The sequence below is a fragment of the Grampus griseus genome (genome assembly GCF_964374135.1).
Source record: "Grampus griseus genome assembly, chromosome: 10".
NCBI classification, from domain to species: domain Eukaryota; kingdom Metazoa; phylum Chordata; class Mammalia; order Artiodactyla; family Delphinidae; genus Grampus; species Grampus griseus.
This window is the reverse complement of record NC_139004.1, coordinates 42,972,986-42,989,079: the sequence shown is the minus strand read 5'-3', so window position 1 is coordinate 42,989,079 and position 16,094 is coordinate 42,972,986. Positions and strand designations below refer to the sequence as shown.

General features: G+C 41.4%; 1 protein-coding gene across 8 annotated transcripts in view; it reads left to right on the top strand.

Moving 5' to 3' along the window:
* The window catches only part of DST (dystonin), a gene marked incomplete at its 5' end in the record, with an annotated part of 395,725 nt that overhangs the window by 318,976 nt on the left and 60,655 nt on the right, over positions 1–16,094 (top strand). For all 8 annotated transcript variants that reach the window (XM_082663420.1, XM_082663421.1, XM_082663422.1 and 5 more), the window contains 7 exons: positions 535–694; positions 893–1,219; positions 1,972–2,056; positions 3,397–3,638; positions 4,544–4,750; positions 15,425–15,544; positions 15,711–15,818. In XM_082663420.1, the coding sequence (XP_082519546.1) occupies positions 535–694; positions 893–1,219; positions 1,972–2,056; positions 3,397–3,638; positions 4,544–4,750; positions 15,425–15,544; positions 15,711–15,818 (1,249 nt within the window). The remainder of the gene's footprint in view (positions 1–534; positions 695–892; positions 1,220–1,971; positions 2,057–3,396; positions 3,639–4,543; positions 4,751–15,424; positions 15,545–15,710; positions 15,819–16,094) is intronic.

Here is a 16,094-nt window from a genome sequence, read left to right as displayed (position 1 = left end):
AAAGCAATTTCAGTAACTGATGCTCCGATTGAAGTTAACTATTATGTAAAGCACAGAATATATGTTCAGTAAGTATTACCTATTACTATCATTATTATGGCTACTATTGTTATTATAACATTACTATGATTATACCTATTATTATTGTAAGTATTACAACCAGGTTACTTAAGACTTTCACAAGATTTAGGCCCTTGAGGTTGATGTGTTGTTCAGCTTTACTTTTATTTAATAGGAGAACTATTTTTTAAAGTTTTTCATAGATTTTTTTTTTTTTTTTTTGGCCATGTCACGTGGCTTGTGGGATCTTAGTTCCCCGACCAGGGATTGAACCCCGGCCCCCCGCAGTGGAAGCATGGAGAATAGGAGAAATATTTTAAAGTGTCCTCTCCATGTGAGAGATTTTAATTTTAATGTTAGATGTTTTCTACAAATACTGTTTGGAGTGGAACACGGGAGCATGAGTGAAGATTTCTGTTGACAGTTTCCCACGTTTCTCATCCCTGAATGACCTTCCTCTTGGCACGTTTTCAGGAATCGTCAGTTGGAAGGTATCTCAGTGGTAGCACAGCAGTTTCACGAAACCTTAGAACCACTGAATGAGTGGCTGACAACCACAGAAAAGAGGCTGGCGAATAGCGAACCCATTGGAACCCAAGCATCCAAGCTGGAGGAACAAATTGCCCAGCACAAAGTAAGGTTCCCATCACACGTTAGTGAGATCCAGTTTTCCATGCCCTTTGTGGTTTTATGACATGCATTTGAGTTTTGTACTGTTGTGTGATGCATCAGTGCAACCTTAGACCCATTTCATGTGTCAGCTTTTTGTTCAATTTATGTTGTCATTTTTATTTGTCCATTCTTTTTGTTTCCTTTTTTAAACTTTATTTAGGCCTTAGAAGATGACATCAACCATCATAATAAACATTTACACCAGGCCATTAGCATTGGCCAGTCCTTAAAGGTTTTGAGCTCCAGGGAGGATAAAGATATGGTGCAGAGTAAATTAGACTCCTCTCAAGTGTGGTACATTGAGATTCAAGAGAAAAGCCACGGCAGGTCTGAGCTTCTCCAGCAGGCTCTGTGTAATGCTAAGATTTTTGGGGAAGATGAAGTGGAGCTGATGAACTGGCTGAGTGAAGTGCATGACAAGCTGAGGAGGCTCTCGGTCCAGGATTCCAGCCCTGAGGGGCTGTGGACACAGCAGGCTGAGCTGCGGGTATTTTGATTTATTTTACTTTATTTTTTCATTTCAGTTGTCCTCATTTTCTCAGTCTTCATTATTTCTGTATTATTTTATGTTCACTATGATTTAGGTGAGTTGCTGTACTCAAATAAGACATTACCTATGTATACAGTGACTTTTTTTAAATTGAAGTATAGTTGATTTACAATGTTGTGTTAGTTTCAGGTGTACAGCATAGGGATTCAGTGTGTGTATATATATATATATACACACACACAAACACACACACACCACACATATATATATGTGTGTGTGTATATATGTGTGTATATATATACACTTTTTCAGATTCTTTTCCCATATAGGTTATTACGAAGTATTGAGCAGAGTTCCCTGTGCTGTACTGTAGGTCCTTGTCGTTTATCTATTTTATATATAGTAAGTAGTGTTGTATTCAGTTACTTTTAATGAAGTCACATGTAAGAAGAGATTTAATTTATCCAATAGCTGGATTGTTGACTTTTATTTTGTTATTTCATCTTTGTATACAAAGGCCCATAATTAACCAGTACTCCAGTGTCTCCACATCGCCCATTTTTTGAAGAGGGGAGTGAATTATGATAGATGAACTGAGACATGGGCACAGTGGTGGTAAAAAGTTGGGTAAACATGAGAACAGTGAGGAATATTTGAAAAGGTGTTTCCTCAAATAAGATTAACTGATAATGCCAATGCTTATTTAAATTTTTTTTCCCCCCCACATGAAAATGATACCTGTGTTTTAGGTTCTGCAAGAGGACATCCTACTCAGAAAACAAAATGTAGATCAGGCCTTACTAAATGGTTTAGAACTACTTAAACGAACAACAGGTGAGATACCTTTCAAATCAAATCCTCATGACGTGAGTATTTTTTGTTGCTTTCAAAATATTTTAGAGATGGGGGAAAAACACAAAGCACACTCGAATTTTGGGGCCACTCCAAGATTTCATCCTGGAGAATGCTTTGAAGGCCGACCGAGGGGGTTTTAGACTATGATTTCATTGTTTTTCTCATGATCTCACTGAGTTTTTAATGGAAGTTTTGTGTATTACTCATAACACCAAGTATTGGTCAGAGAATCCCATGGCAGAGTGACATTAGTTTTCCACTTGTGGAAGGCAGTTGTTCTAGATGAGCACATAGGTTGTAGACAGCTTTTTAAATTTTTAAGATAGATGGCATTCAGTGACACATACTGTGACTATACCCAGGTTTCATTTCTCTGTGCTTGAACTCACCAAGAAAACAGATATTACCTTGTTTTAGTAATTCCTTTGGCTGTAGGAATGTCTCATTGTATTTATATCCAATTCAGCACATGTGTGTGGTGGGGGACAGGTACCATTCATTATGAATGGGAAGAATTTGATATAGTATCGAGAGCCTTGCACTTGGACTCTGAAGCCCAGGACACAATTTCTCTGTGTGTCTGAAAATTAAATAGAGGCAGGTGAGGATCTATTGGAATAGTGCAGGTGAGTTTATTATTATTATTATTATTTTTTTTTTCCTGCGGTACGTGGGCCTCTCACTGTTGTGGCCTTTCCCGTTGCGGAGCACAGGCTCCAGATGTGCAGGCTCAGCGGCCATGGCTCACGAGCCCAGCCGCTCCGCGGCATGTGGGATCTTCCCGGACCGGGGCACGAACCCGTGTCCCCTGCATTGGCAGGCGGACTCTCAACCACTGCGCCACCAGGGAAGCCCTGAGTTTATTATTTTTAACACACACACACACATGCATAGATTATACATATATAAATGTATGTATTTGGCAGTCACTATTCTAAACATTTTGCAAATATAAACTCATTGAATTTTTATCACAACTTTATGAAGTAGGTTCTATTCGTAATGATAAGTAACCAGGGGCACAGAGAGAGGTGAGGTATCTTGTGCAAGGTAGTAAGCCACAAACTCAGTATGCAAACCTAGGCAGTTTTTAACCCCGATGCTTGAAAACGGAAAGACCATACAAATAGTTGCAAAGGTGGTGCATTCCACATAGCCCTTTACAGTTTTTATATTTGCATTTTCAGAACTGTTTACACTCTCCAGATATCCTCAGAAAAATTCAAACCTAGGAAAGGGCTTTTCTTGGGTCAGAACTTCTTTAGCTGAAGAACTCTTCTTCCCCTTTCACGAGATATGACATGCTTTTGAAATTCTAGGTGATGAAGTTTTAATAATTCAAGATAAATTGGAAGCCATTAAAGCGAGGTACCAAGACATCACTAAACTGAGCGCGGACGTCGCCAAGACCCTGGACCAGGCACTGCAGCTCGCGAGGCGACTGCACTCCACGCACGAGGAGCTGTGCGCCTGGCTGGACAAGGTGGAGGTCGAGTTGCTTGCATACGAAACGCAGGTTCTGAAGGGAGAAGCCTCCAGCCAAGCACACGCGAGGCAAAAAGTACGCTCCGATTTATACACTCTTTGGATCTGCTTGTTATCTCTCAGGGAGCCTTATTCACACAGGGGCAAAGTGATATTTATCACGTGTCATTACTAATATACTTACGGATGCCTTGGTGGGCGTGGACCCAACAGAAATTGGCAGCAGATCAGCTATTTAAACTTTTTGGAGCCCAGACGTGAAAACAGCATATTGTCATTTGTTTCTCGAATCTTATAGAAACAGAATGATGAAAACAGAAAAAAAAAAAGAAAATGATCACTGTTTCAGAGATACACATAATTTGGTTAGAATAGTGATACCTTTATAAGATAGATGCCAAGCATGAGGTGGCTTTTCTAATTATATTGCAAGAGTGGTATTCTCTCATGCTGATCATCCTTCTTAGAGTTGTCCGCCTCGGTTTTTATCATCCTGAAGTACGATCACACATGGGTGAAGGCAGTCCGGGAGGTCAGGTCCACTGAGCCTATAATGATTCAACTGGGATGATTTAAAGCCAGTGTGTCCTTGTTTTGAGGGTCACTTGATTCTGGTTTGGACTTTCCTCTTTAGTTTTCTGGTACCTGATTACTTCAAGGTTACCAGCAAGCTGGATTAACTTGCTGGGTTAACTTGCCAGGTTCGGGTTCCCAATTTTTAAACATTTATATTACATTTCAAAGCTAAAGTCTTGCCATGTTGACCAAGGAAGTGTTCTTTGGAACTTCTCAGGGAACACTTTCCTTTCTGCAAAATAGCTTTAAGTAACCAAGGGGTATAAAACTGGGGTAACTGGCACTAAGGTGATCCATGCATCACGTTGGCCTGTGAAGGACTTTAGCCCCAAGGACAGTTAGAGGAGAAGCCCGTTCAGACTTGGCGTTTCCCACAAGTTTTTGTTTTCTTCCTTCTGTTTTCAGGAGCTAAAGAAGGAAGCTAAGAGCAGCAAAGCCCTGCTGGACTCCCTTAACGAAGTGAGCTCTGCTCTCCTGGAGCTGGTGCCCTGGAGGGCGAGGGAAGGGCTGGAAAAAATGGTGGCTGAGGACAATGACCGCTACCGCTTGGTGAGCGACACCATCACACAGAAGGTGGAGGAGATTGACGCGGCCATCCTGAGGTCCCAGCAGGTAGGCGAACACTTGGGCGTCCGGGCAGTTCGTTTCCTCCACTTGCTCCCAGGGCCTCCACCTGATCAGAGATGATGGTGGGTGGTATTTTCATTCATTGGTTATGCTTCCACAACGGAAGGGGTTTGAAAAGCATTTAGCTGGGGTACTTGGACATCTGAGTGCCGGGCAAGGCTCATCTCTACATTGTTGGCAGCCATCTACCTCCTGGTCTCCCAGGCTCAGTAAGTCAGCCACCGGCAGGACTAGCACCGTTCTCCTGCCGTCCAGACAAAATGCCTTTTGTGTACATGTGTGCATGCTGCTCATGTTAATTTTATGCCCTGGCTGCGTCTAATCTGTGTGTGAGTAAATATTTTGAGTTATCGTGTAAGTCACTATTAACTGTTCCTTGATGTACATGGCAAAGAAAGGCTGAATTCTTTCTAAAAAGGAAACAGTTGTGTTGGTGATGTATTTTTTTTCTGAAGATGACTGAAAGGGGAAAAAATGATCGTTGCTGACCTGTCTGCAACTCGTATGGTTGCTGGTTCCAGAGAGTTTTATAGACCCCACCCCTTAGCCACAGCTCTCTCAGAAGACTGTGGGCAAAAAGGGGGGGGGGGGTCCTGGATCTAGAAGCTTGTAATACATGTTTTGATTAACTTTTATGGAAATCTCTGAATATTTATATTAAGTCATCAGCCTCTTGTTGCAGACTTGCTCTGACAGAGTTAGTAGGGTTTTGCTGTGTACTGTGGAACAGGGCTTGGGAAGGTGGATGACTCAGCCTTTGCACATCCCAGCCAAAAGCAAGAAACACAAATCAAGCAGCTCGTGTAGAGCATCCAAAATTCATTCTCTAAGGTTGCCGTAAAAGTGTAATTTATCTAGTTCTAAAACATGGCGCCTCACTCCTCATTTCAGTGCCGTGCTCTGGAATCACAAAAGCCGATGGAATACAACGATAGCAAAAGGCCTGCCTCAGACATTTTTGTGAGGGAGGCCTTCATGCCTGAGGAATGCGTTTGCATGGCTCTGTTTTCAAAGTTTGGAGGAATTTGTATGCCTCATTATCATAGGATAATAAGCGTGTTTATTTGTGAAGTTTATTCAACTATTTGAAAAGAGTTGGATTGTTTTTCACCAAAATTTCTTTCGACCTTTCATAGTTGGCACTGAAGACTTCTCTAAATAGCACGACAAATATTCTGTCCTCTTGGGAGTAGAATTTTCTTGAGAAGCTGACTGTGGTTGGCTAGTTTGGGGAAGGAAGACAGTAATAAGGGTGTAACCAAACCGAGGTTCGGCTGCTTACTGCTCATAAGCCAATAACTCGAGAGGCAAGTGTCAGTAGAAAGGAAAGTGCTTTAATCAGAAAAGCCAGCAGTCTGGGGAGAAGGTGGACTTGTGTCCAGAGACCAATTCTGAAGATTCTGCTCAGCCATGACAGTTTGTAAAGGGAAAAGAATCTCAGTGAATCATCGAGGCAGGAGGTTGGGTTCTGCATCCTTGTCCATGGAGGGCAGACTGGCTGACTCTCTCTTCCCATGTTATCTTGCCCCCATGATCTCCTGCAGGATTGCTAAGGGGACTGTTGGGGGTAGAGAGCTAGTCATTTTTAACTGCTTAATTCTTCATTCTTACTTCTTAAAACGTAGGAAAAGAATCCACAGGTTAGACAAGGCATGGTGCGCTTTCAGGAGAACGTAAGTCAGGAGTTAGTTTCAGTTGCTTAGTGATCGCATTCCTATAATTAGGTTCTTCTAAGGTTAGAAGGGAACAGAAGTGGGCAAACAGGAAAGGGGCAAAGGAGCTGCTTTCAAGGGCAGGTGACAGGCTGAGCGCCTACCGGTTTGTAAGCTCTGCCAGGTGCCAAGGTCATTAACTGTAGCCCAGTTCTATTCAGAGTTTTGCAAATGTTTTCCACAGGTTGGTCTGTGTTTTCTCGAATCTAAAACATATACCCTGTGGGAAAATAACAATTACTGGGGTTTTTTTCCGGATAAAATCGTTCCTTACTGAAAGTTTCAAGACCTTGTGAAAGAATACAGAAAAACTCGTGGAAGCAAGAACATGCAAACACTGTGGTCTGTATCCTTCAAGCCTTCCTTGTGAGAGAGGGGGAGATTGTTTAGTAAAAGTATCTCACTACCAGTAGGTCATAACTAATATTTGTGCTATTGATATATTAATATCTTCTGGTTGTTTATATGTATTTATTCTGTACTTGTATGTGCATTCCTTTGAAATGCCTGCAAGTCAGCCCAATGGAATACCTCCAGTAACAAAGAAAACCAATAAAATTCACTTAAGCCAATTTAAAAAAAAAAGGAAAGAAGAGAATACCTTTCCATTAAGGCTGAGATGTACCGTTTAGAGCTGGGAGGAGCATATGCAGTGTGTGGGGAGGTGACCTGCCTGGGGTCCCACAGCTAGTGTGTGGTGGAGTTGTAACCAGGTCTTAATCCTGGTAGATTAAGGTAGATCTCATTCTACCTCCCTAAAGGGACTCTTTATAAATCAGGCAGAGAGGAAAAATCCTAAGGCAGGAGGTGATCCATTTTTTTCTAACCTCCTTCAGTAATCCGAAGGAAGGCGCCATTATTGCAGCAAAATAGAAGTATGAGGATATTTCCAACCGTAAGGCCTGTGAGACTTGGGCAAGTAAACTGAAAGGATCAGGAAATCTCTCTCCCCCCCCCCCCCTCTCTCTCTCTCTCTCTCTCTCTCTCTCTCTCTCTCTCTCTCTCTCTCTCTCTCTCTCTCTCTCTCTCTCTCTCTCTCTCTCTCTCGGCAAATTTAAGAACACACTGGTACCTGTCTTTCTGGTTTGGCAGAGATTTAGTTTTGCACTCAAAAGAATAGTTTCTCAACTCATAATTAACAAGTTTAGAAAGGACCTAATATATCACTGAAAATTGTTTTATAACCTTGCCCATTTATAGATGTTTGGAATTAGGACCAGAGTACAGTTTGATACTAAAATACTTGTTTTCTCTTTATCCAGTGATAATGTATCCATGAAATACAAAAGGAATGGTGCAAAAAAAATCTTTAGACTTGGATATGAACTGCATATTTTGTATGATTTGTTTTACGTTGTCTAAACAAATCATCTACCATTCTGTTTCTTCTCCACCTGAACCGTGGACATGATCTGACAGCAGTCCATCTTTTTCTGCATACCTTAGGCACATCTTGTTTTATTAAGAGCTACTCCTTCCAGATCCCTCCCCTGACATACCCAACCACGAGTGATGGAGTGAGGATATGGGCCTTGCAAATGACTTGGTAGTTTTTAAATTTATAGATTTGATGCTTTGTCCCCGAATAACCGGACTAAATTCAACTAGATTGAAAATAACTGAATGTCCTGTTTTCCAAGCAGCTTTCTCTTCAGATGTTTCCATCTTTTGACATTAAGATTGTTTATGTACAGGCCTGCCTCCTTTATACTGGTATAACCTGCATTTTGGAATTCAGCAACCATGTAGGGACATTGTGAACAGTCAGGCCACCATCACAGAGGGTGTTGATTGACATGGAAGATGTCAGCCAAACGTGGAAAAGGGCTGAGGTCTGAAGAGAGGAGGGAAGGGGGCGTCCAGATACCTTCTCGTTAGTGTGTGCTTCATATCCGTCCGGTATACATTTAGTTCTCAAAAAACTTCTGATGTGACGTGGTTAGATTTTTCATGTTAATTCTGTATCACATAGCAGTTTTGAAAAGATGTGTCACTGAATTTTGAGATCATAGGGCCAAGAGCCTTAGGTAAAGTAGAGTGATGTTTATTATTATTTTGGAAATAATGGAACAGCCTCAATTATTGGCAGATGCCTGAGGACGGTGTACATTCATTGTGACCAGTTAATAAGCTCCTGAGTCTGACTCTGCAGATTTGCAGGCATCAATATTCTGAAGAGGATTTTTTTTTAATTGGGCCCATTCATAAGTTTTAAGAAAAATCTGAGTGGAATAAGGCAGCTTAGTAAATAGTGATTGTGAGCTTTAGAAAAAAGCAAAACAGCTGCCTCCTTCTCACAATGCCTGCCATTATCTGAGTTAGAAACTGTGGGTATTTTTGCATGTTAAACCTACACAAAGTAACCTAGCTTTGCTGCTTTCTTTCTCTAATTGCTCACTGCACCAAATGACCCATGTGGAAATGGGGAAAGGAGCTTTTGCTTGAAAGACGTACAGACTTACAGCCTGAATTCAGATCACTGTGATTGTTTAAACCCCAGAGCATTTTGTTGTCCTTTGCCTCTTATAAATGTGCAATTATCAGAAGGTGCTAAAGTGTGTATTTCACTGGGTCTGGGCATCCCAGGCGCTCTCTGGCAGTTCTAATTGCCTTCCTTATTTTATTGGGCCTTCATAACCCCCCAATATAAAGGCACATGGGTGCAATTAAAATAAACAGTTCATTGGGTCATTAGGGATCAGCCTGGGAGAAAAATAACACCAATTAATTTCTTTTAAAGAACTAGAAGGAAACCTCCCCCACGGAAGTGAGATTTGTTTACGGTGGGAAAATATGGGCTGGGTTATGAATAATGTGAAGAAAAATGGAAGGAAATGCTAATCAAAAGAAAGCAAGCGCTAAGACCCTCGCCAGGGGAAGGGAATAATAGGATGTCCTGGAGGTTAAAGTTTGCTTATCACTCTGTCTTTCTTAAACCTCTGCTTCCACGCAAGAGAAACTTTCTAGATAAGTACAAAAGCAGTTTGTCAGACATGGGAGAAACGTTTAAATAGTAAGTGAAAACCCACCACTTATTGACTGTTGTGGTATTTGAGCCGATATTGGTGAAATCCCATGAATATTTTGAGTGACTGAGCCCAAATTGTGTACAAGCACGAGGGATGTAACAGGGCAACCGCAAGTATAGGCTCTGGGGTCAGACCACCATGGTTTGAATCTCAGACCCGACATTTACAAGCTGGGTAACCTCTGGTGAGTCAGTTAACCTCTCTCTGCCTTGGCTTCCTCGGCTGTAAATGGGATTAGTGGTAATACCCACATTATGCCCTTTTATCCTGACAGCAACTGTATATTCTTGCATGTTTAAGCACTTAGAACAGTGTGTTCAGTAGAATGTTGGCAGTTACTGTTTTACAGTGTGTTTTTCAGGAATATTTAGAGATTAGCCAATTAAAATGTTTTTCACCAACTTGTAGGAAGTTTCTGAAATACTAGTTCAACTATACTAGGAATTACAGTAGCTGGGGTTGATGGTTGGACTCCAGGGATGATGCGTATTAGAATATTTCCCAGGATGCAGTTAGGATGCTAAATAACACTCTCTACAATTCATTTGAAGTTATTTTTTTACTACTTGTATGAGTAGTAAACAAATTTATTAAAATTTGGTATAGGGCGCTTGCTGTCCACGTTACTCACATGTGAAATAAGCCATTTCATGGTCTGTTAGAAATACTCACATTAAGTAGTTGTTTGAAAGAGTCACAGACCTAAATAAAAACGCCTTGCTTGACTGTAAATTGTTTCATGTAGACCCTGGGACTACTCCTTTCATTGTTGGACATTAAATATTTTCTAATTTAATAAAAAAACCTTTCAAAGGACAGAGGGAAATTTCTGCTTAAAGTCTTGTTTTCTTTTAGCAGAGCAAATATTTGCCTTGGTTCAAGAAACAGTGTTTGAGTTTCAGCTTTGAGTTTTGGCAACTTGGATGGTGTCATCATACTGGTTTTCATTGGATGCTTTTTTTTTTCTTCCAGAAAGTATCATCATACTGGTTTTCATTGGATGCTTTTTGTTTTTTTTCTTCCAGAAAGGGAGACTTATTATTAAACTAATATTAACACCAGCAATCTGACTGTCGTATAAATCCTAAAAATAGCCTGAACACAAACAAGAGGGGTGGGGGCATCACTTTATTTTTTTCAGGGACCAGTAGAAGAAAAACAATTCCTGTTAAATTTTATTCTTGATATCTTGCAACATTTGCACTCTGGTAGAAAGGGCTGTACTATTTTTTCTCAGTTTTGTGCTGAGCGCATCACATAGTAGAGCTTTACCCTGGAGTTCCACCATGTGCGGCTTGAAAGCGAATGATCAGACTCTTCCACTTGTTTGTTGTGACGATTTCTTTTTCCACATCTGAAGCTGCTGAATTAGTTGATGAAATTTTTTTTCTTTTCACATTGATCAGCAATTGCTAATGAGTAGTTCCATTTGAAACTAAGTCATGTAACAATTATTGAACCAGATGAAGATAGAGTTTTTCAAATGGCTTATCAAGATTCCTTCTGGAGTCCACATTGTTCTGACTTGTCCCCGTAGCAGCAAAAGTAATGAATTAGTGGGCAGAATATTTATTAACACCACTACGTGCAAATCACGAGGCGGCTTCAGAAAACAATGCATGCCGTTATGGGAAACATAGGAAAGAGAAAGACTTCTGCTTGAATATATAAACGTGTGGCGTCATTTTAGAAGTAATGCCCCTATGGGGGAGCTCGCCCACTCTGACGACTGAAGCTCTGCATTTCTGTCTGGAGCAACTTTGCCTGTCAGCGATCTTCTCAGATGTGTGACACTTGGAGGAGGACCCATGGGATATGTGTCCAGTCCTCACACATGACAGTGTGACGGCTGTCCCGACACCAGGGGAGTCTCAGAGCAGCCTGACTTTGCATGATTTTTGGTTAGATGTTGGTTTATATTCAGATTTTGTTTGGTAGCACTTCTAGAGATTAAGTAAAGGTCTGTTACACCATATCTTCCTTTTCACATCTTTATGCCATTGGTTTTTAAAGGTAAATGTAAAAGTATTATTTTAACCCCTGTTATACTTCTGCTTTGGCCCATATTTAGATGATTATCTAATTTTTTCCTATCTAAACTTGTTGACTAAAAAACTTGACCTGCAAATAGCTTTAGTATTCATTTACTCATTCATTACTTAGTAAAGGTGAAAGCAAGTGGGTTCACGATAGGTAGAAAAAAACGTAAACAAATAATAATTCAGTAATATTAAGAATTTTTCACTTATATAATTGGTAATTTTTTACCTGTGAGATTGGAACCATCACAATGACTTAATCAGTGCTGTCTTTTGTGCTAGGCTGCCCTGGCAGGTTATGCCCTTATAATTAAGAAAAGTTCAGTGATAAGCTTGACAAAGATTATTAAAGAATAAATTATGTACCCCATTTTGATGAGGGGATAGCCAAACTCTGCTCGTGGGAATATGAATCAGTACATCCAGGGCAACTTGGTAGCATAGATCTAAAAGAGAAAATGCAAACAGGACTTACAGATGAGAGGTTACCCACGCAGAGTTATTTTTTTTTCAATTAACTTCTTTTAAGATAACTGTAGATTCACATGCAGTTGTAAAACAGAATACAGAGGTCCCGTTGTATCATTCACCCAGTTTCCCCAGTGGTAGCATCCCGCAAAATTATGGTACAACGTCATGAGCAGGGAATTGACACGGCTGCCATCAAGACAGGGAACGTTTCTGTCACAGGGACCCCTCATGCTGCCCTTTTATAGCCACACCCGTCCCCTCTCCCACCTCTGCCTCTTCCTCAACTCCTGGCCACAAATCTGGTCTCCATTTCTCTAACTTTATTATTTCAAGAATGTTTGAGTACTTTCCAGCCACAGCCAATTTTTCCTCTCCTTCTGGGACTCAGTGACTTGAACTTCCTTTTATTATAGTTCCTCAGGCCCTGGGCTCTGTTCGTTTTTTTCAGTCTATTTTCTATTATTCAGGCTGGGTGATTTCTGTGATTCTGTTTTCTGCTTCACTCATTCTTTCCTCTGTCCTCTTCCTTGGTCTCATCCACTGAGTTTTTATTTCAGTTATTACATTTTTAAGTTCTAAAAATTTCCATTTGGTTCTTCTCCATATATTCCGTGTCTTTGCTGAGACTTGCTATTTTGTTGCTGAGGCCTTCTGATTTTTCCGTCATTTCCACTGCGTTTGAAATTGCTCATGGAACATTTTTATCATGGCTGCTCTAAAATCTGCCAGATAATTCTCACATCATCTTCTAGGTATTAGCCTCTGCTGATAATCCTCTTTAATTCGGTTTGAGTTCTTCTGGGTTCTGGGTGTTGTGTGTCTTGGGTCTTCATTAAGCCTTCTGTTTTAGCCGGCTTTCCTGACACCGCTCTGGCAGAGGCAGCAGGGATGCTGCCAGGTGGGGGGAGATCCCAGGTCCCCCAGGCAACCTCGTGGGACACCTAAGGGTGGGGGGGGGCGGGCGCCGCTCACTGCTGGGTGGGAGTGGGAGTTCCAGCTCCCTGACACCATGGTGAAAATCCTGACTGTCCATAGGCTTTCCCTGATGCCACCCTGAGGAGAGGGGGAGGTCCAGGCTCCCCATGTGGTCTCCACTGACCCGGGAGCAGGGGTCTGTGGTCGCCTGTGGGAGTGAAAGTTCCAGCTCCCGACTTCGCTGACATCACCCTGGCAGGGGTGTCGGGCCCAGGCTCAGGAGGGTGGAAATCTGGCCTCCCCATTCAGCCTTGCTTGGCAGCAGTGGGGGGAGGCCAAGGCTTTTTTCTGTGGTGTTTGGTTGGAGTAGAATGGTTATTGTCTATACGTTTTCTGTCTTGCAAGGCCGCCCCTTTCCTGCTCCTTTGACTGGAGACAGGTTTTCCTGGGGTTTTTTCTGCACCTCTGGGTGCTCCTAGGTGGCAGTTTCTCCAGCATCCAGTCCAGGGTATGGGAAGCCAAAGAAAACCCAGGGAACTCACCCCCGTGCTTCTCCTCGGGTCCAAGACTCATAGCAGCTCTGCTTTCTTCTCTGTCCTCCCGCAGCCTCCTAGTATGCGTTGTGTATAATGCCCAGGGCTCTGAGATGTACTTGTGAGATAGGGTAAAAGTAGGTCTACCCCATCCTCCTGTGAGTCTGCAGAGTGTTGCCTAGTGTCTTAAAAGTATGAACTGTTTTCCAGTTTAGTTCCTTACCCCCACCCTTGTCTCTCCTCCCTTAGTTATCCCCTGACCCCAATCTGGATTTCCAGGTGCTCTTGAAACATTAGAGGTTCTGGCAGTACTGGACTTGAAAATCACAACGTCCACTCCGCTTCACTTTTCCCACTGAGGCTTTGTTAGTTACCATTTATGGTTGGTGCTGTGGTGTCACTTGCCCTCTGTACTCATTTATGGTAACTGGAAGGCATGGGGTTTATCTGATGCAAGGTATTGAAAATGTTCATGCTCTTTGACTTAGAAGTCAACTTCTAGGAATCTACCCTAAGGAACTAATTAGAGATGCCAACAGAGATTTATATACAAGGATATTCGTTACAGGCTTGTTTATATAATAGTGAAAAAATGCAGAGAACCTAAGTGAAAATATCCAGGTATGCTAGAATACAATGATGGTATTTTAAAAATCACGTTTATATGACATGGGAAATATTCATGATAAATGAAAAAGCAGGATATGAAACTGTTTATACAGTATTATCCCAGAGCTTTCTAAGTCTCAACTTCTGGAAGAAAATTCACTAAAATACCAACGGTATTAACTCCAGCTTTTAATTTTCTTCTGTATATTTTTCCATACTTCACTAATTTCTACCATGAATTATTGTTATGCTCAAGAAAAGAAAATCTCTTGAAATATTTAAGAATGCTCTTGAAAATGTTTTCTGCTGTTATTAAATGAGATGTAAAAGAATGATACATGAGACATTTGGGGGTATACTCTGCATACATAGAAAGGTATTTCCCGTATACACACAGAGTAAATAAATGGGAATATGTCATTCTTTTTGCTAGGGATTTTGTACTTTGATAACAGCATGCTACCTGCATATCATATTAACGTGATAAAGTGAAGGATGAAGTGATTTAAAGATGGTGTCCAGGGCTTCCCCGGTGGCACAGTGGTTGAGAGTCCGCCTGCCGATGCAGGGGACACACGTTCGTGCCCTGGTCCGGGAAGATCCCACATGCCGCGGAGCGGCTGGGCCCGTGAGCCATGGCCGCTGAGCCTGTGCGTCCGGAGCCTGTGCTCCGCAACGGAAGAGGCCACAACACTGAGAGGCCCGTGTACTGCAAAAAAAAAAAAAAAGATGGTGTCCAGCTACTGACTTTTATAGCTTTTCAATTTGTATAGTATTTTTTTTTCCAGATCTCTTTCCATGTCAGAAAGGTGCAGAGTTCCTCATTTTCTTCAGTTATTGCAGTACAGGATCATGAGCACACTATGATTTTTTTTGTTAATTAATTTTTATTGGAGTATAGTTGCTTTATGATGCTACGTTAGCTTCTACTGCACAGCAAAATGAATCAGCCATACATATACATATATCCCCTCCCTTTTGGATTTCCCTCCCATTTAGGACACCACAGTGCATTAAGTAGAGTTCCCTGTGCTGCACAATTTGTACAGTATTGTTAAAGAGAAAATCCTTACCACCACCAGAGAGAAGGCAGCAGTATTAGCTGTCCTCACATCATTAATGTCGTGTTATGGATCCAGCACGTTTTAAGAGGTTGTGTTTACTTTCTCTGTGGAAAGTTCTCCTTTCTTTATAACATCAGTCACTATCATGGATTATTTCAGGTTGCCATGAAGAGACAAGCTCACATTTTCCATTTGTGTGATAAGGGTATTTGAAAGAAACGTAGATAGGTATTTCTCTGGCACCAGTTACAGGAACTTGCTGACCTGATTATTTATCTTTTGTTTAGTTTGACCAAGCGGCTGATGCAGAGTTAGCCTGGATTAGTGAAACAGACAAAAAATTGACATCTCTGGGTGACATCAGGCTTGAGCAAGACCAGACCTCCGCTCAGCTGCAGGTTCAAAAGGTGAAGGCACACATTTCCAGTTGCATCTACATGGTTTGTCAGTGTGCTCCAAGGAAATGCACTTGCATGATTGAATGTAACTTGGTCATTTTAACTGCTTTGCCTAATTGTTTTTGTTTTAGTCATACACTCTTTAAAAAAAAAATCTTTGTTTTGGTAAATACAGACATTCACCATGGAGATTTTGCGCCACAAGGATATTATTGATGAGCTTGTTAAATCTGGACATAAAATCATGAGCACATGCAGCGAAGAGGAAAAGCAGCCGATGAAGGTATGATCTCGTCCACATGACTGATGTGAGACTTGTGAGCAAACAGCATGTGTGGGGCTTTCACTCTGAGAAAAGCACTTTTCCTTTATCCACAGCTGCTGTTTAAACAGCTAAGTCATTAGTTTCAAATAAGGCATTTTTCAAGCTTATAGAATAAGAGTGAAAGGAATACTCCTTAAGGGAATCACCCTGGGGATAATCTTTTTTAATAGACAGAAAAGCTGTTAAGGTTTGAGTCCTTGAGTAACTGGGATACATTAAGCATCCAATTAATGT